Source organism: Mustela nivalis (genome assembly GCF_964662115.1).
Source record: "Mustela nivalis genome assembly, chromosome: 7".
Lineage (NCBI taxonomy): Eukaryota > Metazoa > Chordata > Mammalia > Carnivora > Mustelidae > Mustela > Mustela nivalis.
In genome coordinates, this window is record NC_139026.1 from 13,174,813 (window position 1) to 13,197,456 (window position 22,644).

Consider the following 22,644-nt stretch of genomic DNA (forward strand, 5'->3'; position numbering starts at 1 on the left):
GCCTGTCTGCTTTGTTTCAGCTCCAGCTTGCACACATCCCTCCTTCACACCCCTAGGCTCGGGTCGTAATCCGTCCACACACGCCAGGTGCTTCCCCTTCGTGTGCTTTTGCCTGCAGCAGCCCCCTGCCCTCTTCTTCAGGCAAACTTGTCCTCCACGAGCCAGCACCTTGCGCAGTGTCTAAGAAGAGGACGGCGGCTCTGGGAGCAGGACTGCCACATGGAACATCTAAGCATTACTGAATATGAGAGTTCGGAATTCCGGCCATTTACTTAGACTCTTTGTGCGTCAGTTTTCCTCTCTGTAAAGTGGGAACCACAACTAGTCCTGTCTGAGTGGGTTCAGTGAAGACTAAATGAGGCGGGACAGTGTGACACACAGCACCTGCCTCCCTCCCCGCCGTCATTAAGTCTTGTTGGTGTTACGAATATGTTGGTGTCAGGGACCGTGCCGCGCAGGCTTCAGTATTGTCCTTGCTGACTTGCTTCTTTGTCTCCCCCACCCCAGACCAGATGAACAGTTTAAATGTAGAACCTGCGGTTCATTCCCCAATCCTAGCACATACCTGTCCGGGTGGTTTAATAAAGCAGCTCACCTGCTCCCCGGAAAACCACAGGGAAGAGCGCTGAGGTGGGTTTCAGGAGAGGTGCGTTCGAGTCCCAGCTTCTCTGAGCAAATCAGCTGAGGGCACTAGGGCAGCCCTGCCTGTCTCATTCAGATAGTGGGAGGAACAGATGAAGTCCTGGGCATCAAGGCGACAGAAAACTGAAAGTAAATGTAGGAAGTCTCAAGCAGGATTCTGGAGTGTTGCTGTACCCACCAGATACTTCCACCCCTGCTGCTGAGGCATCAGAAGGAGAGGTATCTTAAGAAGGAGTCGACGCCTTGCTTGGTCTGTTGTACCCTGTCTTCATCATTCACCGGCTAGAAGAGGCAAGTAGGTGTGTTAAAGTAGCACAAGCAATTTAAAATGGGCTCAGCATGCTGGAAGGGTTATTATTCACATAAGTCCAAATGGGCGTTTCTGATTGGCAGGTGGCTTTTCTCCAGGTTCAGTGGCCCAGACTCCTTTCATCTTGTGGCTCTGCCCTCCAGGGAGCCTTGGACTCCATCCCCAGATGCCCTTGTTCTGGCTAACAGAGAGGAGTGTGCGTGAATCTGCCTTGAAAGTGGGGCCTGTAGTAGTGAGAAGCTGCCCAGATTCCACTGACCAGCCTTGGCCATGCAGGAAGGTTGGGAAGGCAGCCTGGCTGTGCTCCCAGGAAGAGAAGAGACCATGAATCTTGGTACATGCAGAAGGTCCCCATCACTGGGGAGGACACATGCATTCAGTCCCCTGTAGACATAGAACCATCTAGCATTAGACCTGGAAAGAGCCCCAGAGATTGATTAAGAAGGCACTGTAGTGACTTGGTCTCATACAAGAATGAGGGGAGATACAGGTGGAGGTAGTAGCTCTGTTCGCTCATCGTGTGACCTTGAACAAGTGGCTAAACCTTTCAGATGATGAATGCTTTCATCTGTAAACAAGGCAGACTGCTGTCCCTAAGCCGCAGCGTTAGTGTGAATATTTAAGGAGAAAATGCTTGCAAAGCTCCCAGCATGTACCCTGACCCTAGTGGGGTATTTGATCCTTGAGGGATCTTTTCGGAAACCCAAACCCCTTGTCTTAGCAATCGGAGAAATGACTTGCTAAGGTCACATGGAGAGTGAGTGTCGGAGGGATCCGGTCTCCATTTCCGGTTTTCCCCATAACCTCTCTCCGTAGTTTTTCCTGACTTTGAACAGAAGTTTACTGGGCCGGAGCCAGGGACGTGCTTCCAGCCCCTCTGAATCCTCCGGCGTGACCAGCCATCAACTCCGACAGCTCAGAGGTCAATCCAGGCCACTGTCCTTAAGGATGGGAAGAAATAAATGCAAACTGCTTAAAGGGCCATTTTCCCTGGAGTCCAAATCTCCCTGTGCCTCAGCTGGCTGCCCAAAGAAGCAATTTAGCAAATGCATTTTATCTCAGGAGAAATCTGTCTTTTGTTTCTGTGACTTGCTTCTCAGGAGCCTACCGCTCCCCCCGTGGCCACAGTATGGAGTGCCGTGGAGTTCAGCCCGGTAATGAAAGCTCTCCCTCCCACTCAGCATCTCCCCGGAGACATCACCCATACTCTAGGGGGGAAGGGGGGCTCGTTTTTTTAAGGAGGCTTCAGCCCTCCCCCTGAGATAACATCAGCCTTGGCAGCCAGCACGAAGAAATCCTAATTTAGAATTTGAAAAGGTACATCATGTAATCATAACATCGCTTGGGTTTTGCGTAGCACTTTACAGTTTGCAAAACACTTCTACACACATTAGCTCCTTTGAGCAAATTGCAGGGAACTCGTTAAGGACAGAAAAGTAGAAAGGAGCCAATAAAATTCATCTGTGAACCCGCCAGTCAGAGAAAAGCTTTGTTAACATTGTAATGTGTTCCCTTTGGTCTCTTTTCTATGTGGCTTTTTGTTTGTTTGTGTCTTTGCTGTATCGGGATCTTACGGCAGATGCATTTTTATGGGCTGCTTTATCATGGAGCGTTATGCCTTCCACTGTCTCTTTGATCCTTGCATCCATCCCGAGGAGCGGAGTCCCCTCACTGCAAAGATGCCCGTGGTGTGAGGTCCCAAGGCTGGCTTCTCAGTCCGGAACTGCTTCTCCCTAGCCGTGTAACCGGCAGATTACTCAAACCCTCTGAGCCTCAGTTTCCTCCTTTATAAAACAGAGGTGTGTGTGCTGAGGGATTAAATTAATCAAGCAACCCACCTGAATGCACTTAGCACCGCACCTGGCACAGAGCGGGCGCTATATCCGAATCAGCTGAGCGAAGGGACAAACCGTCACGTTGAGAATGATTGTAACACTAAACTCAAGGAAGGCGTCTGATCCAGGGTGCCATGGATTTTGACATCCTATGTCGGACATCATAGCTGATGTGTTTGCCAGGATACCCGGTGTGGTTGCTAGACACAGTGTTCCCCAGACCCTTCCCCTTCAGCGCTGTGATGGCCACAGGTGACCTAGGGATGTGGATGGCACTGAACCACAGCATTGGTACCTGGAAGTTTCTAGAGGCTACTTATCCCCAGGACTGCTGATCGACCCTCCCGACCAGGTCGGGCCATGCTCTGGGCATTGTGGAAGCACTTTCATTGGTCACTCTTCCTTTTTTAACACGAGGACATGGCTGTGAGGACATCTGGTAGGGGCCTGGTGGGCACACCAGGGCACAGGGTGCTCTAGATGTTCTAGGTACAGGAAATTGAGAGATGACTAGGATACAGCTCCTGCCTTGAGGAGCCCACTGTATACGGGTGCCTTTCAGAAAAGGGCTCTCGGAGCTCTTTACCTTGGAACGTTGTTTTTTCCGGACTCAAGGGTATGTGCCTGCATATATAGAGAGAAACCCCTGCACACACAGATGCATTTCTCATGTTCTGGCCACCGATTCCCCCTCTCCCATGAGGAGGATACCTACTCTTTCAAGGCTCATCGAAGAAAAGCGCCCCCTCCACGCACACTTCCATACCCATCTTCACATGTCCCCACCCCCGGCTTCCCTGAACCAAAGCCACGCACTCCTGTCACCTTAAAAACAGCACACAAATGAAACCACCCCCCACCCCGCTGAAACAACCCCGCTTTTGCAAAGAGCTTTGCAGATGTTTATGCTCTGAAAGGGAATAATTGCGAGTGTTCTTTTGCAGTGTGGGCGAAAGGGAAGGAGGGTATGAGTTGGTTGAGTTTCCCATTACAGGGAGACATTGTGGTTTCTAGGTATATTTGGGTTCCTCGAGGAGGAGGATGTGGGGAGTGTGTCCAACACTCGTGAGACAGAAACGCGATCCAGGCTCAGTGAGCTCCTGCCTTCCCTGCCCTCGCCCGACTGTCTCCTCCAGGTGGCAGCTGAGGTCAGAAAGCAGCTGTCCAGGGACCCCTGGGTGTCTTGCTCGTTAAGCGTCTGCCTTCAGCTCAGGTCATGATCCCAGGGTCCTGGGGTCGAGTCTGGCATCGGGCTTGCCGCTCAGTGGGGAATCTGTTTCTGCCTCTCCCTCTTCCGGCCTCTCATGTTGCTTATGTGCATTCTGTCTCTCAAATAAATAAATAAAATCTTAAAAAAAAAATAAAGGAAGGAGGAAGGAGGGAGGGAAGAAAGAAGGAAAAGAAGGAAAGCATCCTTCCAGGTGCCTCCCCTCCCTAACTCTGATAACCGCTGTGGCCACAGATGACGTCTGCTGTGTCTTTAAGCCAAACACCATAGTCCGCCCGTGCAGGATCTCTCGGCATCCTCCGACAGCCCCCTGGGTCGTTCTGTTATCATCCCCATTTTACACCTGAGGAAGCTGAAGCTCAGAAGGGTTAAGCACCTCACCTGCTCGCCCAAGACTGTACAGACGAGAGTGGGATAGAACCTATGACCTCAGCCACGGTGCTGCGTGTGCTTCTTGACCCGAGACTGAATGAGCATCTTTCCCGGAGAGGTAGCTCGGTGGTAGAGGCACAGACCCCAGTTCGACCTCCCTGAGTGACCTCAAAATCTTGAGGCTGCTTTTCAGCTGTCAAATGTGGCTGCACCTGCCCCACTGGAGGGCTCCAAGGAAAGAGGTCACGTGTACCTTGCACCTTGCCGGCCACGTGCTTGGTTGCTGTCCAGCACGTTTTCAGCCATCACAGACCCTTGAACTGCAAATACAGGAGCAGATAATAGGCTTAAGGATGATCAGCCTCCATGCATAACATTAGAGGATACGGAAGGAAAATCAGGCAGGCCTTTCAATGGTCACAGTCTTCACGTAGGTATTTCTCCTGTTCACAGCACATGAATATTAAGCATCTGTCATGCCGTGGGCACGGTGCTAGGGGCGATGGTAAAGTGTCACCGTGTCTCCAGGAAAGTTGCCCTGAAATAATTTGAGTTCGAACTGACAAGTGCTTTAGCGGAGTTAGGAATTGAGGGCTCTTGAGTCAGGAGAAGTGGACCCGCTGTAGCCGGCACGGTTAGCAGAGGTGTCAGAGACGGACTCGGTGTCATCCAGGCTGAGTCTTGAAAGGTAAATAGAAAGTGTCCTGGTGGAGAAGAGCGGGTGAGGGGAGGGAGGGACGTCGAGAGGGAAGAAGTGTACAGAGTCGCAGAGGAAAGGAGGGAAAGGCGGGTTCGGGGAGCAGAGAGATCGCTGGCGCAAATACGGAAGACACGGGGGGAGTGGGGGCGCTGGGTCAGAGAGAGAGGGTGTGATTGTCAGCAAGGATCTGGGTTTGATCCCGCAGGTCAGAAGGGGTTGTTTGGCTCCTAGAATGTTAAATGGAATGAAAACTGCAGTTTCCTGGCCTTACATGAGTCACACCATTGGCATAATGGGAGTTGTCAAATAGGCCAGGACTTGAACTTCAAAAACTGAAAAGTCTCCCTGATTGCAACGGAGTTAACCATGTTAAAAAATCTTCATAATGGGCAAGAACATCTCCTCGATCACTGGACCTCCACAGGTCCCCCCTCCTTACCCCAGCAGCATTTGGAAGTAGGTGGGTATATTTGGAGTTGTACAAGGCTTTCTGGAGAACGCTACCAGCATTTAGTGGGCTGGGGCCCAGGAGGCTAACTGTTCGGGGAATCTGTGGGACAGGGCACATTATGAAAAACTCCCTGCACAAATACCAGTGACACCCCCCACCCATCGATTATCTATGGCTCCAATACTGTAAAACCTCAGTGGGATTCAATGAGAAGTGTTCATTGAGGAGGCAGGCGTGCTGAGCTTCGCCCGGCTTGCTCCCGCACCTGGGGCAATTGCAGAGTTTCTGCTCGCCTCCAGGTGTGTCTCGTCTTCCAACAGGCCACCCAGGCATTTTCTCATGGTTCTTCTTGAAGCTTAGTCTCACTATGAGGCAATGTTGCTTCCCTACCATTTTATTTGCCAAAGCAAGTCTCACGACAGAGTAGAGATGTGGGAGGGGGTCAAGAGTCAAGAGTCAAAGGGATTAACACAGTAACGTGCTTGACAAATAAGGCCATAGCTTAATCTAGCTTTATCTACAAAGACAGTGGTTTTCGCTGAGACAGGATCATACAGAAGTGAGTTAATATAATTCTTGTTTACTACACTGTTGGCTTGGGGATTTAAAATATGCATACACCTTCTTCTTGGAAAACTGCTCTGTTACCCTCAGTTACGTGAGTAGCTCTAACCATGAAAACTGTAATCTACATCCAGCTATCTGCCGTCGTGTAATGGACTAGGCTGATGTCATAGAAAAAATATTAGAACGAGCCATAGGACCTTTGGCAAATTCAGCTGAAATACAGTTTGCATATAATAAATTCACCCATTCTAAGTGTATAGTTTGTTGACTTCTCAGAAATGTATACCCATGGAACCATCACTGGAACCATGACCTAGAACTTTTCCATCCCCCAAAAAAGTTCTCTCCTGCTTCTCCCTAGTCTATCCCCTCTGCTCCCACACATCCACTGATCTCATTTCTTTTCCTATTGAAGTTCTTTTACTGTTTCACTGCAAATCTTCATCTATGAAACCAGCCCAGTCACCCCTGCCTGGGAGGGTATGGTGGGGTTGGCATGACATGGTTGTGTATCGGGCAGCTGTACATCCTCAGATCTGGATATTGTGCATCTGCGTCTGCCCGTGTCAGATGCTAAGTCCTCAGTTCCCTGCTGACAGGTTATCCAGCTCTTGCACTGGTTGGGGTAGGAAGGCAGGTAGAGCTATGTAAAGAACTTCTTCAGGCAGATTAAGAGAGCAGGACTTCCCAAGAGTTAGAAACAAGAAGGAAGAGTGGATGCCAAAACTCGGATGAAATGAAAGGAACAGATCTTTACATTTTGTTTATGGGTTGGTTTAGTCTTTCTCTTCAATACCTGGTGCAGAGATTGACGTCTGTAGTTCTAGATGGGAGAGAGAACTCATGCAAAGGCTCCATTTGGATTTTGGTACTCTGTTCCCTGTTATGTGGAATTGTACTGGGTCACCTACCAAAGTGTTTTCTTGTTTGTTTTTAAGGAGTTTGTGGTTGCTTACATATTTGTCAATGGTGACCACCATCATTCTCAGCTCAGAGGAAGCTTGCTTCTCAGATAGAGAGGGCAACTGCCCCTGCCTTTTTAAAATTAAATGCAGAAGAAACTAAAACCAGTGATCCTGTTCTCCCACGTTTGACCCATCAACAATGTCCAATGAATAACTGACTCAGACAAGGGCAGGCTCCTGGCTCCTTGGGGCGTCCCTTCTTGGTCCCATACCCCCTTCTCCTACATTTCAGCTCCAGAAGCAGCTCTCTGAGCTTGATGAGGACGACCTGTGTTATGAGTTCCGGCGAGAGCGGTTCACTGTCCACCGAACCCACCTGTACTTCCTGCACTATGAGTATGAGCCTGCTTCGGACAACACGGATGTCACCCTGGTCGCTCAGCTCTCCATGGACAGGTAGGCCGACGGGTCCTAACCTCCCCACAGCCCCACCCTGCAGCTCTACACCCAGTCAAGGGGAAAAAGGAGAGATGGCCTGACAGCCGTAGGCTTGGGTCATACTCCTCTCTAGCCCTGAAAACAAGGGCTCTTGTCTTCTGGTGAGGGTGGTGGTTTTGAGAATAAAAGAATTGATTCTAAAGAATAGAGCTCTACTCAGACTACCTCAAGGAAAAGGGGGGTATTATAGGGAGACACATATTCTGGAATCACTATCACTGCGGGAAAGCAATTAGTTTCTTTTTCTTACTGTATTGATGCGACAAACATCCACCAGACCTTTATTTGGAAGTACTGATGAGATCCCTGTCCTTATGGGGCCGACAGTCTAGTGCATTGATTGTCCACCTTGGCCTGGGACATACTGAATCACGTGGGGGGTCTTAAAACAAATTCACCTTCGAGCTCCATTGCAGACCAGTTAAGTAAGAACATTTGTGTGGTGGAGACCTTGCATTGTTTCACACTGGGAATATGCAGCCAGAGTTAAGAACATGAGTATAGCGGTATGAACAGCAAATAGATAGTTGAGTAAAATGATAGTAACTGTGATAAGTACTTTGGAAGGAACTGAGACTGAAAATAACAATGTCAAGAGAAGGACCTTCCTTGGGAGATGTGGTCAGGGGAAACCTAAGGAGGGGACATTTCTGCAGAGACCTAAAGGAGGAGAAAAGGAGTCAGGAATGTGAATTGCTGAGAAAAACAAAAACAATTCTGGGTTGGTAAAATAGCAAGTGTAAAGGCCCTGTGGTAGGAGGGGGCTCGCACATTCAGAAACATGGTAGAAGTATGCTGAGGCATAGTAGCAGGGACATGGCATGAGATGAAGATTATAGAACATTTGAAACCCACCAAAACATTTGGATTTTATTCTCAATGTGGTGAGAAGCTATTGAAGACATTTACACAAATTTATATGATCCAATTTATGTTTTTGAAACCATCTCTCTCACTGCCAGGGGTGCATGGATTCAAAGCCCCAAGGTCACTCACTCCGGGCTGTACTTTTCCATACCTGGTGTCCTGGGTGTCTCCCTACCACCTCGGCCCACCGGCTTTCTCTTTGACACATGGCCCACAGGGGCTCCCTACCCCCAGTTTCCTTCCTACCGTTCCCTGTCCGCTCCCACAATTAGGGAATCTGATGGGCTCATTCTTGCTTAGAGTCATCTCAGAGATGCCTGTCCAGCCTCTGGCTGCACCTGCAGGGGCCTGTTTCTGGAACCGCACGGGTCCGTGCCTGTGGCGTGCTGAGAGCGGTACCCGGCATGCTTGTTAAGTGTTCAGCAAATGCTCGTTATTTGCGGGGGGTGATTAAGGCATGGGCAAACCAGTGCGGGAGCAAGTCCTCGGACACGAAAAGGTTCACTTGCAGAAAGGGGTCTGGGAGCTGGGAAGAGTGCGTGGAACCTTGCGTCCAGAGACATCCAGGAATGAGTCACACAGAGCATGGCCAACGGAAGCAGACTCCACGCCTTGCGGGTCCCACTGTGCGTTGGCAGACGCTTGCGGAACTCAATGGCTCCATGGGCTGGGGGTTTCCTGGAGGTTCGTAGGCCTCAGGACTCCTGTGCAGAAACACAGAGAACTTGGAGAACGTAACAGGTAGCAGGCAGAGATGAGCTGGGTTGAAAGGGAAAAACCCAGAGCTGTCCCGCACCAGCCCTGACCTAACCTGCCGTGTGACCTCAGGCAAAGTCTTTCTCTTCTTGGGGCCTCGGGTTCCGGATCGCCAGCATTCACGTGACCACTCTGGAACTACTGTGTGAGCATCTATAACTGTAGTGTGCCGGGCTCTTGTGAGGCTGGGGATATTTATAAGAAAACCCTGCTTTTGCCTTCAAGGAGTAGAGAAAGCGTCTTCATGACTCGGTGTATTAGTTGTCTGCTGGAGCAGAACAGATTGCCACAGATTTAGTAGGTTCAATAACTTCGGTATCTTGCAGTTTGGGGGGTGTCCAGAGTCTGGCGGAGTGCTAGCAGGGTCTCCGGCTCAGCTCCCAGGACTACCATCAAGGTGTTGGCTGGGGGCTGTGATCTCACGGGAGTCAGGGGCCTCCGCTAAGCTCACTCGGCTTTTGGCAGAATTCAGTTGTAGGACCGAGGTCCCCGGTTCCTCGCTGCCTGGTGGCTGGGGTCTTTTTGAGCAACAGGAGGCCATCCTTAGGTCTTTGCCATGTGGTCCTCTGACGGCACAGCAGCTTCCCTCTTCAAAGCCAGTGGGAAACTCTCTGCAGTCTGTTCTATCCCGTGATCCACGGGAGCCGCATTCCGTCCCATTCCCGGGTCCGGCTCACACTCAAGGGTGGGGTTGGACGGGTGTGCATGCCACCGGGCAGCCGTTGTGAGGGCTACCTTGGAATGCAGCCTGCCACAGACAGGTAACAGGTTCTTACTCTAGACAGATGCTGTGGGAGGAGCCCCCAGCCCTGCTGGGCGGTGGAGAAAGGGAGAGACAGGGAGTGGGTCCAAGGGGAGATGTTGCAGCATTGTATTGGAGGCTCAGTAGACAGTCGGTAGGAAGCACACAGGGAGAGAACAGGAAGCATGCAGCATATTCAGGGAACAAAGAGCCCCCCCCCCACCCCGGCCTGCTGGGAACACACAGGCTCTGGTATGGTTACAGCTTAAGGCATGGGGGAGAAAGAGGGGGACAGATGGGATTACAGAGTGCAGTGGGGAAACCAGGGCGGATAGCCCCCCACCAGTTCAGACTCATCAGTGAGGCTCCATAAAGGACTGAGCTAGACCAGAGCCCGGAGTCACCCCTAAACTTCTGTGTCCCTTTGACCTCTCACCCAGGCTTCGGTTCGGGTGCAGACACTCCCCGCCCCCCCCCGCCCCCGAGCAGCACTTGAGCCAGTGACCTGGCCGTATCAGACCTCTCTTCCCATTTCTCTTCCCTTCCCCTCTATGCCATTTCAAATGAAAATAAAATCCGGTCCTTGAGATTCATGCTGACTCATGGTTGAGATTAGTCTCCTGTTCTCCAGGCAGCAGTGCAAGTGCCCCTCAGACCCCTCGAAATGGGTTATCTGAAGCTCAGAGATTATAGTCTGCGCAGATGAGTGAGTTCCAGATAATTCCAGCTTCTCACCTCTTAGAGCACCCCTGGTTTTCCTTGGCCCCGTTCACGCCTCTTGTTTGTATGTTTCGTTTATTAACAAGATAACGCTGAATCAGGGTTAGTGGCCAGTGGATACCTCCAAACTCAGGAGAAAGTGAAAGAGACAAATCCGACATACTTTCTAATCAGAATCAGGTGCCCTGACATTGAATAACTTGGACCCTGGAGTCAGGCACTGTGGGGTCTTGATGGCTCTGCCACTTCTTGGCTTTGACCTTCGGGCAGATCAACTCTCCAAGCCTTGGTTTCCTCATCTCATAATCCGGGAATGGCAACGACAGTGGCTCCCCCCAAGGTTGTTGTCATGACCAGAAAAGTTCATGCATAGCTGGGACTGAGCCCCAACATACAGTCCAAGGCTCCCTATCGTGTCATAGCACCGTTGGCCCAAATCTTCATATTTGTGGTACAAAAGGCCACTAGAATCACAGAGAGCTCTGGGTTCAAATTCCTCTGGCTCCCTTCCTCCTTGGCTGGTGATCTTGGGCAAGTCACTAACACCTTTGGTTATCTTTCTCCTCATACCGAGAGTTAAAACCTATTTGCCCCCTAGCGTCCTGATCAGGTCAAATGAGAAGCGGTCTGGGAAAGCCCTTGGTACGTATTTGCATTCAGCGAATAGGTACAGATCTGAAAACCTTGACCGCACATGGTCGGTATTTAGGAGAGGGAAAGCGATATAGGAAAGAAAGAAAAAAAAATCTGGATTCAAAGTCTGGCGGCACCGCTTCCTCGCTGTGTGGATTTGGGGCTAGTTACTCAGGCCTCTTGAGCCTCATCTGACTTACCTGTGAAGTGGCAATGATACCATCTGGGTCACAGATCGGTGTCTGGGTTTTTATAAAATTAGAGTTCTAAAGTGCCAGCGAGTGGTAAGTCTTCAACATATTCTCGGTTCCCTTCCCTTGCTGCTTTTAATCTCTGTGCTAGCTATGGAATTTGCAATCTGGAATGCACAGCAATTAGAAAGGTTTTTAACTTAATAACATCCCAAATCCATGTATACAGTTGCCATCAATAAAGATCCTTTTATTGGGGCAAAACAGAGCCCCGCCTCCTGGTGCGACTGGAAGCATCCTCCCAGCCGGCCAGGGCTGCAGGACCCTCGGCAGGACCTTCCGTCCCAACCCACTTCAGAGAAAACCCTGGCCGCTCTCCCATCTGCCACGGACGATAAGCACAGAGGCCTTCGCTTCAAACCGCACACGTCCCCAGCGTGGCAGGCACACAGTTCCCCCCCCTAACGCACTGTGACAAGTATCGCCATCCGGACAATACCCCAGAGAGCCCAGGGACTTCCACACCCTAACGAGAGTGGCTTAGCGGGACATAATAAAAAATCATTGAGCCCTACCACAAGGGCTGGTGGAGACGGTAGGAATTCCACCTTCCGCCCCATCCTACACGTCCAATTACAGTGCGGCAGGCTGACTGGTGCCTGTTGGATTGATTTTTAATTGAAGAAACATTTCGGGTGTGTTTGTAAACCTTTGAGTCAGAAGTAGGCCCTGCATGAATGCCACAAAGAATTAGGGGAGCCCGTGTGCGGGCTCCCGTGCCTGGCTCTTTCTAGAATTCTGTTCAGAAAAAAGGACCGCGGAGCTGGATCCTCCCCCAGCACGTGGGAGACAGCGCTCCCATCCCAGCAGCTGCTGAGAACAGTTGATAGGGACGGGGGGCGGGGGGGCTGGCCAGGGGGGCTCTGGGTCACAGCGTCCTTGCCACCTGGCAGAGGGGCTCTTGCTCTCCTGCATTCCTTTGACAAAGTGCAACTCGAGAGACTCAAGTGGCTGATGGGCTCTGTTTTCTGTGAGTGGAGGGGTCATGGGGCCCACGCTTCAGATCACACAGGAGCGTCTTAGAAATTCAAATTCTTGGTCCCACCCAGCCCTAGCCAACGGGGACCTTGGGAATCAGTGCTGGAGTGACCTTGGGCGTGCTTCAGTTTGGAAAAGCACCGTTCTAGAGAGTGACAGGGAACTTATTCTCCATGTAACAGCCCAGTGATCTTCTAAAACTCGATTTTCCTTGACTTACAGTGGGTGGGGTTATAGCCCAATACACCTATCATCGGCTGAAAATACACAAGTCAAAAATACACTTAATGCTCCTAACCTACCAAGCATCCTGGCTTAGCCTCGCCAACCTTAAACGTGCTCAGAACACTTACATCGCCCTCCAGCTGGGAAAATCATCTCAACACAAAGCCTGTTTTATAACAAAATGTTGACCATCTCACACAATTTATGGAATGCTTTACAGAAAGTGAGAAACAGAACGGCTGTCTGGGGGCAACGTGATGGTTGGTGTATCTGTTGTTGAGCCCTGTGATCCCGGGACTGACCGGCATCACGAGGGAGCGTCCCGCCTGCATACGGATGGCCTGGGGGAGAAACGCAATTGCAAAACACAAAGCGCGGTGTCTCCAGAATGCACATCACTTTCGCACCGTCGTAAAGCTGAAAAATTGTTAAGTCAACCCATCATAAGCTGGGGACCGTCTGAATCTAAGGTCACCATCTTTAAAATTCTCCAGTGATTTCTCATTGCAGTTAGAATGGTATTACGGCTAGGGCGCCTGGGTGGCTCAGTGGGTTAAAGCCTCTGCCTTCAGCTCAGGTCATGATCCCGGGTCCTGGGATCAAGTCTCACATTGGGCTCTCTGCTCAGCAGGGAGCCTGCTCCCCACCCCCACCCTCTCTGTCTGCCTCTCTGCCTACTTGTGATCTCTGTGTGTCAAAAAAAAAAAAAAAAAAGAATGGTACTACAGCGGTCCACTATGGCCTTCCTGCTCCCCAACATCTTCTGTCCTTCTGCCCCTTCTCACTCGCCTTGTCTTCCCTCTGTTCTTGCTTGAACGTGCTATACTCAGTTTCCCCAAGGACTGCTCTGTCTCCTTGGAAAGCGTCTTGCCCAGACTTCCTCTGGGCTGGGTCCTTCTTCTTATATCCAAGTCTCAAATTTGGGACATGGCCTTCCCCAGCCAGCCCTCGGGGTTCCTCCTCCCTGCTTCCTGTTCCGCCCGCCTTTTTAGCCCTCCGCCCCCTCAGAACATGTCACGGGTGGATCTGTGTCTTTTCCCTCCACCAGAAGGAAGCTCCAGAAGTTCAGGAACCTTGTCTTTTTCGTTCGTCCCAGGACCCAGCACATACACCTGCACATCGTAGATACGTAACAAGTATCTGTGGGATGCGTGCATGTTTGAAAGGCAGAACTAGAACCTAGGGAAGGAGTTACGGCTGCCATATGTTGAGTACCGGCTGCATAGCTCGCTTTGTGCCCGACACTTTATAGAGAAGCTTAGTTAAATGGGCTTGTCAGCAGGGGCAAGCTCCCCTCCCCCAACATGAGTACCGTTTAACACCTGTTTGTGTCCTGTGTGAAGCAGGTCACATGGCCATCCCAGAACCAGCAGGGGGGTATCCACAGAGGCTGTAGACTGAGAGAGAGGAGTGATTTGTAGCCATTTTGTCATCTACGGAGTTATTACTGTCCACGCTGTGCATGCATAGAAATGGAAGCCCGAAGAACCGTCATCTCTTGCTCGGGGATGCAGACACAGCTCAGAGTTCAAACCCAGTTCTCTCTGCCCCAAGAGCCCACCGTTGCACCTCCATACCATGCAACCCGCCTTGCTCTCATCAACTCCCTTGTAGGGAGGGAGCTCCCCATCCCAGCAGAGGCCGACGGGCCTTCTGGAATTCCTTCCGACCCAGTCTTGTAGGTTTCTGACTCGGCTGCCTCCCTGCCCGATCCCTTGTCCCTAGCCAGAGTGCCCGAGCCTTCCTGGCTCAGCAGAACTCCCTGGGGTAACGCTGGCTCCTGTCTAGACCTTTCTGACATCTCTTTGGCCCTTCTGGAGCCTTTGCCCATCTCTGGGCAGCATGAAGCTATCGTGGGCCCTCCGGGGACTCAGAGAGGAGCATGGGTCTGTGGGTTGGGACCGTGGGTACTAGCACTCAGTCACCTAGTGCTCTTCAACAAGCCGTGCCCCGCTCCAAGGCTGAGCTTTTTCATTATCCCGATGGCATCATCCGACCAAGAAAACCTCTACAGTTCTTTCCAAACTGAAAATTCCGTCCTTTGAGGATTAACCTTTGTCTCTTGAAACCCTGCCCCTTGTCCCCCGTCCTTGCTGTGCGGCATACGTTATTGTCCGGTGTAAGAGACCAGAGAGCGACTCAGCCCAGGACTGCCCATGGAAGGAGCCACACAGGATGACCTTAGGGCACAGGTGTGGGGAGACACAGCCAGGAAAGGGGTTAAGAGAAGGGCGGGTCTTGGAGCCAGTTCCGCAGAGAGACTGAGGAGGAGGAGTAGGAAGGAAGGCACAGAAGCTGACCCGAGGGAAGAACACATTCATGTCTGGGGAAACGGGCAGCAGAGACAAGATCCTTGGGGACACTTATCCCAGGCTGCCCTGTAGTTCATACGGAATACCGGTCTGGGGTCTGGGCATGGGGGGATCGGCCAGACGTGGTGTCAATCCAGCTGCCCCGCTGAGTAGCTACGTGACTTGAAAGAAGTCCCTTCACCTCCTCGAGCTTCCTTACCCGGAACCCAGTGACGAGAATCTCAAGTTCATGGAGTCAGCGTGAATGTTGACCGGTAACAGTGGAAATGCAGCCGGCACGGCAGCCTCCAAGCGGCAGAGAGGTGGTAGGGATGCACGCTGTCGCCCTCCCATTTGTATATGTTGTCCTCATTACGAGAAACCTCAGTCTGTCGCTGTTGTTCAGGTCCCGGCGGGAAGCTTGGTTTTGAGGAAAGAGAGGTCAGAAAGCTTGGGGCTGGTGGCAGCCCGGCAGGAGCAGCTGGGTCACCCTTACTTGTGGTTCGTGAAGGTTCCACGGGACATCTGGCCCCATTTCTGGGAAAGCCCACGTGGTCATGATATTTGCCGCATCAGAGGCACCTGAGAATCATCGGTATCTGTGTCTCTGTTCTCACGCTATGCCCTTGGAAGAGCTTGGAGGAAAAGCTTGCTTCCCTTGCTTCCCTCTCAGAAAACTCAGACACAGACTCAGAATCCCAGGCAGCGGGGGCCCCACCGTGGGAACTGGCCTCTCTTCCCGCCGGACACGCGTGCCTCCCACCTGGGAGCTCTTACAGCCACGCGTTCAAAGTCATTCTTACCTTTCACTGCCCAGCACTCAAAGGATTTGTACGAGCAGCTGTCCCTTCCGAACGCACAGTCCCCCCATTTCACAGACCGTGACAGTGAGGAGCAGATGGGACCACTCAGAACCCCAGATCCGTGGAGCCCGGCAGAGACCCGGGCCTGCGGCAGAAGCCGCACGCGGACTCCAGGGAAAGCACTCCTTGTAGAGAAGGCAGACAGCCTCTTAGAGAACTGGCTCCGGTCAATTTGATTAGTACGTGTTATAAAGTAGGAGACATGGAGGGCATTTTCCCCTGATGAACATCTTAAACCTCCTTCATGAAAGAGGAAGCAACTCCTGGCAAGAGCAAATCACAGAATTACTGAGAGGAATCTCTGAAAGTCCATCGAGAAAGCCATTGACAGAAGATAGGTGTGCCCGTTTTTCTTTTGTTTAGAAGCAGGGAAATGCATGGAATCTATTTCCTGGTAATTGTCCGAATAAAGTGGGCATTCCTACCAGGAGACCGCTGATTGTGTACCTCTTGCTGGGCAGGGGAAAAATTGAAATAGGCTTTTGCTGTTTCTTAACCATAGATCCGATCTGTCAGGCACTTCTAATGCCTTTGGAGGAAAAAAAAAAAAAATCTTAATAGATTTTCTATTGAAGCATTTTTGTAGAATCCTCTCCATGGGAAGCACCTTTTTTTTTTTTCTTCTTCTCCCCCCGCCATAATCCTTGGCACGATGCCTGTCCTAGAGCCTCGCAAAATTGGCCGGGACCCTGGGGCCGAAAGGGCTGTGACAAATGAAGATAGCATCACGCCGGGCGCACTTTTGTCCCCAGTGACCGTGCCAAACGCCCAGCGTGTGTTTCTTCTCACTGTCTCCAAGGCCCCGTCTTTGTGCTCATCTGTACAGGTCTGGTCCCCGTCCAGGGATCCAAGCTGACCGGACATCTGGCTCCCCAGTTTCTCCACCAGGGAAACGAGGGAAATGACAGCCGGGCACCGGGTTGTTGGGGGAGTCCTGGAAAGGGTCCGGTGCACCGTTAATGAGCTGATGATCATAGTTACCATCGCTCGTGTTTTAATGCTTCTTGTAACGTAGGGCCTTGGTTGGGTTAGATCTTCTGTGGCTGGTTGCTGCCTTAGCAGAGCCCTGCAGGGGCTTTATGTCTTTGCTGAGAGAGGAGGAGAGGCATTAGGTGTTGTGACCCGGGAGGGGACCCTCACATCCGTTAATGTAATCATCCCCACCCCGGTGCAAAGAGGAGTCTGAGAGGAGAAGGCTTCCCGTGGGATGCGACTCTGTCGGTACCCCACCTTCATCTGGAAGCAGATAAAACAAGAACCAGCCAGGTAAGTGCTTACACCGATTTCAGAGATAAAGGAACTGAGCTTTGGGGATTGGCCCCCGGCACGCAGTGATGGATGGATGTTGGAGCAGGGACTTGGACTTGGAGGGGGCTGACCAGGTGTGCGTGGCAGTGGCGTCCACCCTGGGAGGCTGGGTGCATCTCGCGTGGCCCGGGTCCCCACGGCTGGCTCAGCTTTCCTGTCTCCTGCAGGCTCCAGATGCTCGAGGCCATCTGCAAGCACTGGGAGGGACCCATCAGCCTGGCCCTCTACCTGTCGGACGCCGAGGCCCAGCAGTTCCTCCGCTACGCGCAGGGCTCCGAGGTGCTCATGAGCCGCCACAATGTGGCCTACCACATCGTGTACAAGGAGGGCCAGTTCTACCCCGTGAACCTGCTGCGCAACGTGGCCATGAAGCACGTGGGCACGCCCTACATGTTCCTGTCTGACATCGACTTCCTGCCCATGTATGGGCTCTATGAGTACCTCAGGTGAGGGCCCAGGGGACGCTGGCTCGGGATCGTCCTCCTGTCCCTGTCTTCCCTCTTAAAGATGGGGCAGCGGGGACCCGGTTGGGGAGGGCGGGGAGGGGACCCGTCTGCATCCACCCAGAGAGAGAGCGCTGCCCGCCGGGTTCGGCAGGGCCATTGGGCAATCTGGTGTCCTTGTTTTCCTGACTAACAGGCCAGAACCCCACTTTGCATACCGAAAAGTTAGAAGCTGCGTGTGGCCTCAGACGCGGCTCTTCCGCTCCTGGTCTAATGCTCTCTAGCTGCTAGGGAAACATGTCGTCCCTCTCCCGGTTTTGGATCAGATGACCTGCATCTAACCATTCTAGAAAGATCACTGCCTATTCTGTAAAACAAAGCAATGTGACAGTGAAGGCCAGCGTTTATATTGAAGTGCCTTCTGCGTGCCAGGCACGGTTCTGAGTGCCCGACTAGCAGGAGTTCGTTCCCACCCCCCGCGGGCCCTGGGCCATGCGCTATGATGGTCCTCGTTTCCCGGATGGGAGTGTGTGGGGCTGTGAGCTCACAGTTACACACAGACTCACGTAGGGGCCGGGCTCAGCCAGTCCGACTGCAGGGCTGTGGGCTGAGTCGCCATCCCGGTGGCCTCGGTGACTCTCCAGTGACCGGTCCCAGCTCTGCTGACGTGGCGGGGCCGGCGTCCAGCGGCTGGACAAGACATTTTGCGCGTGGAAGGCCGGATGGCTGTGTGGGGAGTAGCATTTGTTATGGTTCAACAACCAGTCTGGGCTGAGAGGGACTGCTGAATCCATGCAGCCCGGAAGTCCCCATGTGGCTAAACTAAAGTCACAAGTTGTAACTCGAACTGTAAATGGTCAGGCTTCCCCTACCCCCATCCTTTATTGCTGGCATCTGTCGGCCTGAATTCTCTCTGCTGCCGGTGGTGCTCGCCTGGATCCCGGTACTGGGAGAGGTGATTTGTGCTTATTAATCATCCTGCCGGAGCCACACATCAGTCCCAGAAGGCAGGCAGGGCTCCCCCTTTTACTGTGGGCAACAGCGAGGCCCGGAGCAGCAGAGCCCCCCACTCAAGTCCCCACGGCTTTGCTCCAGGAGTGGAAGCAGAGTCCTGGCCCGCAGGCACCCAGCTCCGTACTTGCCTGGCTGCTCTGGGGTTACTCCCCACAGCGCAGGAGTAACATTCTTTCTCTCCCGCTCTCTTGCCCTCCCTCCCTTTGCGTGTGTGTGTCTGTGTGTCTGTGTCTCTCAGTCTTTCTCTTACTGTCTCTGTTGCTCTCACTCTTAAAAAAGATCCTCCTCCCAAAGAGTTTAAACCTTTTGTCCCAAAGCTACAGCACAGGTGCCATTTAAGTCCCTCCCCGCCCTGCTCCTCGGAGCAAGGGAAAGCAGCGTGCATCTCTGTCCACATTTTGGCACCGGGCCTCTTTCCAGGGTTATCTTGGGATTTCCTAACTCCAGTCCCTGCCCTGTGAGCAGGAGGAGCCCCTTGCAGCCTCTCTCGTCCATGACGTTGGGGCAGCATGCTTCTTGGTCAGGGAGGATGGGAAGTGTCTTCCCAAAGAGCATGGCCTGCGCTGCCCCAACTCCTGGTGTGGTCACAGGGCTCTGGCCAGCGATCTGTCCTCCAACTCCTGCTCCCGCTGCAGCGGGGCGTTGGAATGCCAGTGTGTGTGGTGAGGGTGCCCCCGTGTGGCCAGACTGTGCTTTTGGCACCTGATTCCTGGAGATTCCCAAGCCCCCACAGCCTGCAGCATCACAAGCTCTGGGAGTCCCCATGCAAGGATGGGAGGGGGTTCCCAAAGGAACAAATGGTGGGGGCCACCCTCCACCAAGAAAAGAGAGGCTTGAGGATCAAACCGAGGCCCAGGCCTCCCCACTTAAGGGGCTCTTCTGTAGGAGCCCCCGAGGGGCCTTCCTTCCAAGGAGTTGGCGGTGAACCAGCCCTCTCCTCAGAGTCTGTGGTCTGAACCCCACGTCCAAGCCCTCTTTTATTATTTTACCTCCTGGGTCTAATGTTGTAAAAAAACATCACACAGGAACAGATTGTTTCTATGTTCTAGTCCTATGTTTTATTGATCAAAGATGCTATTAATCTCTAATCAAGACCTTACTGAGGAGGAGCTAACCAGCGATGCCGGTAATTAACATGTTCTTAACACAGACTCACCGGGGGCTTGGTCGGCCTTTGCCCCTTGTTACAGGAGGGTGCGCGGTTCCCCTCGGGGGGTTCGAAACATTGCACATTGCTCCCAGAACACTACTGCTCTTCACAGTCCCTACAGAAGTCCAGAGACCCTACCTTGCCTGGGAAGAAAAGATCTTGTGCAGTCTTTTTTTTTTTAAGTTTTTCATTATAATTCCTGTATCATTAACCTACGGTGTCATATTAGTTCAGGTGTATGACATAGTGACTCAGCACTTCCATATGTCTCCTGGCGCTCATCACGGCAGGGACCCTCCTTCATCCCCATCGCCTGTTTCATCCATCCCTCCCCACCCCCCCACCTCCCCCACCCCCCGGTAACCAGCAGTCCATTCTCTTACAGTTCAGAGTCGATTTCTTGAAATCTCTCTCTCTGTTTGTGTTTAACTTTGCTCATTTGTTTGGTTTCTTGAATTGCACATGAATGAAATCATACGGTCTGTCTTTCACTGACTGACTGACTTTGCTTAGCGTGGTACCCTCTAGCTCCGTCCAGACCGCTGCAAATGGCAAGATCTCACTCTTTTTATGGCTGAGTAGTATTCCACTGTATATACACACCATAACTTCTTTATCTGTTGATCTCTTGATGGACACTTGGGCTGCTTCCATCACTTGGTTGTTGTAAATAATGCAGCTGTAAATATCAGGGGACCTGTATCCCTTTGAACTAGTGATTTTGTATTTGGGAGGTAAATACCCAGTAGTGCGATTGCTGGGTCGTAGGGTAGCTCTGTTTTAACTTTCAGAGGAACCTCCATGCTGTTTTCCAGAGTGGCTGCACCAGCTTGCATTCTCACCTAACAGGGCACAAGGTTCCCCCTTTTTCCGCATTCTCTCCAGCACCTGTTTCTTCTTGTGTTGTTGATTTTAGCCATTCTGACAGGTGTGTGATGACATCTCATTGTGGTTTTGATTTGCATTTCCCCAATGGTGAGCATCGTTTCATGTGTCTGTTGGTCCTCTGGATGTTTCTTCGGAGAAATATCTATTCGTGTGTTTTGCCTATTTTTTAGTGTGGTTATTTGATCTTGGGGGTGTCAAGGTGTATTGTCCAGTCTTTGTAAAGTACACATGTGGAAACAGACCAGAAGCCCTGACTTGCCCTGACTTGCTTATCTAGAACGAACAGACCTTGTAACTTTCCTGATTCTTCTTCTGTCCGATCCTTAGTACCCATTCGTCTTTTCTTTCATCTAGTGGGTAAACTTTTCTTTCTTTTCTTTTTTATTTTTAATAGATAGGAGGGCTTCTTCTTTTTTTTTTTAAGATTTTATTTATTTATTTGACAGACAGAGATCACAAGTAGGCAGAGAGGCAGGCAGAGAGAGAAGGAGAAGCGGGCTTCCTGCTGAGCAGAGAGCCTGATGCGGGCCTCGATCCCAGTACCCTGAGATCATGACCTGAGCCGAAGGCAGAGGCTTAACTCACTGAGCCACCCAGGTGCCCCTAGTGGGTAAACTTTTATAAGGCACCTGCTACTCGTTGCCGCCGTATCTGTGAACCGCAGAGATAGGACTGGCGAATTCCAGTGCTTACAGACCAGCAGTAATGACAGTTCAGTAAAGATGCACATTCTTTAGGTTCTGCAATGGGGCGGGGGGTGTCCCTTCCCAGTGGGATCCACCTAGTCTGGGGGTGGGGTTGGGAGTGAGAAGAAGGGATGCCCTGAAGAAGACAGATCCAAGTGGAGGCTGAGTTGGAGTTGGCCAGTAGAGGTGGCATGTTCCAGGCGGAAGCAGCTGTCCGTTCCAGAGGTGCAGGGTGGCCGGGGCCTTGATGGAGAGAGCCGCGAGAGACGATGTGGACAGAAATGTCAGCTGGCGTGGGTCCCGCAGGACTCCTGATAAATATATAGGGGAGTGTGGGCTCCGTGAGGCAGGAGAGCCGTAGAGGAGCCCCAGGAGAATCGGCAGATCAGATGTTCCTTTTGGGAAGATGATTGTAGTTGCTTTGCGAAGGAGCAGACTCTCAGCAGGGCCGGAGCAAGGGGGAGAAACGAGGGGACTGTTGTGCTGATCCAGGCAAGAGGCAGGGAGGGTCTGATGCAGGGTCGGAAGCAGAAGGTTGGCAGGTAGATGGACCAGTGGGAGACTCGGCAGCTGAAGTCAGGAACTGTCTGCAGAGGTGTGTGGACTTTGAAAGGGAAGGTGGGAATCTCTCCCAAATGCTGCCACCTGACTCTTCTTGGCAAAGTCCGCACCCTGAAATCCGGCCTGCTTTGGCCCGCCTCTCACGCCGGCCGCCTCCTGCTCTGCTGTGTCCATGTCCTTCCTTGACAGAGCAGGCTTTCATGGCCTTGACTTTGAGTGTTACAGTGGACAGGACACTTGCTGAGACCCAGGACTCCTGTTCCCGCTCATGCTGTGTGCCGTGGTGAACTGTGTGACTTCCAGCAATTCTGTTTTCAGCCCGTTTCCTCATTATCAAGTGAAGAAATGATCTTATATCAGGAGTTATAAATGCAGATGCCCGGAGGGGTCAGAACCTTAGCCCAAAGCAACAAAAAATGCTGAGTAGGAGTCTCTAGAGAGACTATCGCTCCCATCTGAGGCTCTTAGCTTCTCTCCACGCCAAATGTGGCATGATAGCTTTGGGGGCAGTGGGTGGCAGGGCTAAGGTCTTCATATTTTTCTTTCTTTTTTTTAAGATTTTATTGATACATTTTAGAGGGTGGGAGAGTGTGCGACTGGGGATGCTAGGGAGGAGAGGGACAAGGACGAGCAAACTCTGTTGAGCATGGAGCCCACAGCAGGCCTGGATCTCATGAGCCTGAGGTCATGACCCGAGCTGAAACCAAGGGTCGGATGCTTAACTGATGGAGCCACCCAGGTAACCCAGTCTCCGTATTTT

The 22,644-nt window shown here is 51.9% G+C and overlaps 1 protein-coding gene across 4 annotated transcripts in view; it reads left to right on the forward strand.

The window, feature by feature from the left end:
- The window catches only part of LARGE1 (LARGE xylosyl- and glucuronyltransferase 1), a 524,894-nt gene that overhangs the window by 477,285 nt on the left and 24,965 nt on the right, over positions 1 to 22,644 (forward strand). For all 4 annotated transcript variants that reach the window (XM_082740545.1, XM_082740542.1, XM_082740543.1 and 1 more), the window contains 2 exons: positions 7,303 to 7,466; positions 17,310 to 17,588. In XM_082740545.1, the coding sequence (XP_082596671.1) occupies positions 7,303 to 7,466; positions 17,310 to 17,588 (443 nt within the window). The remainder of the gene's footprint in view (positions 1 to 7,302; positions 7,467 to 17,309; positions 17,589 to 22,644) is intronic.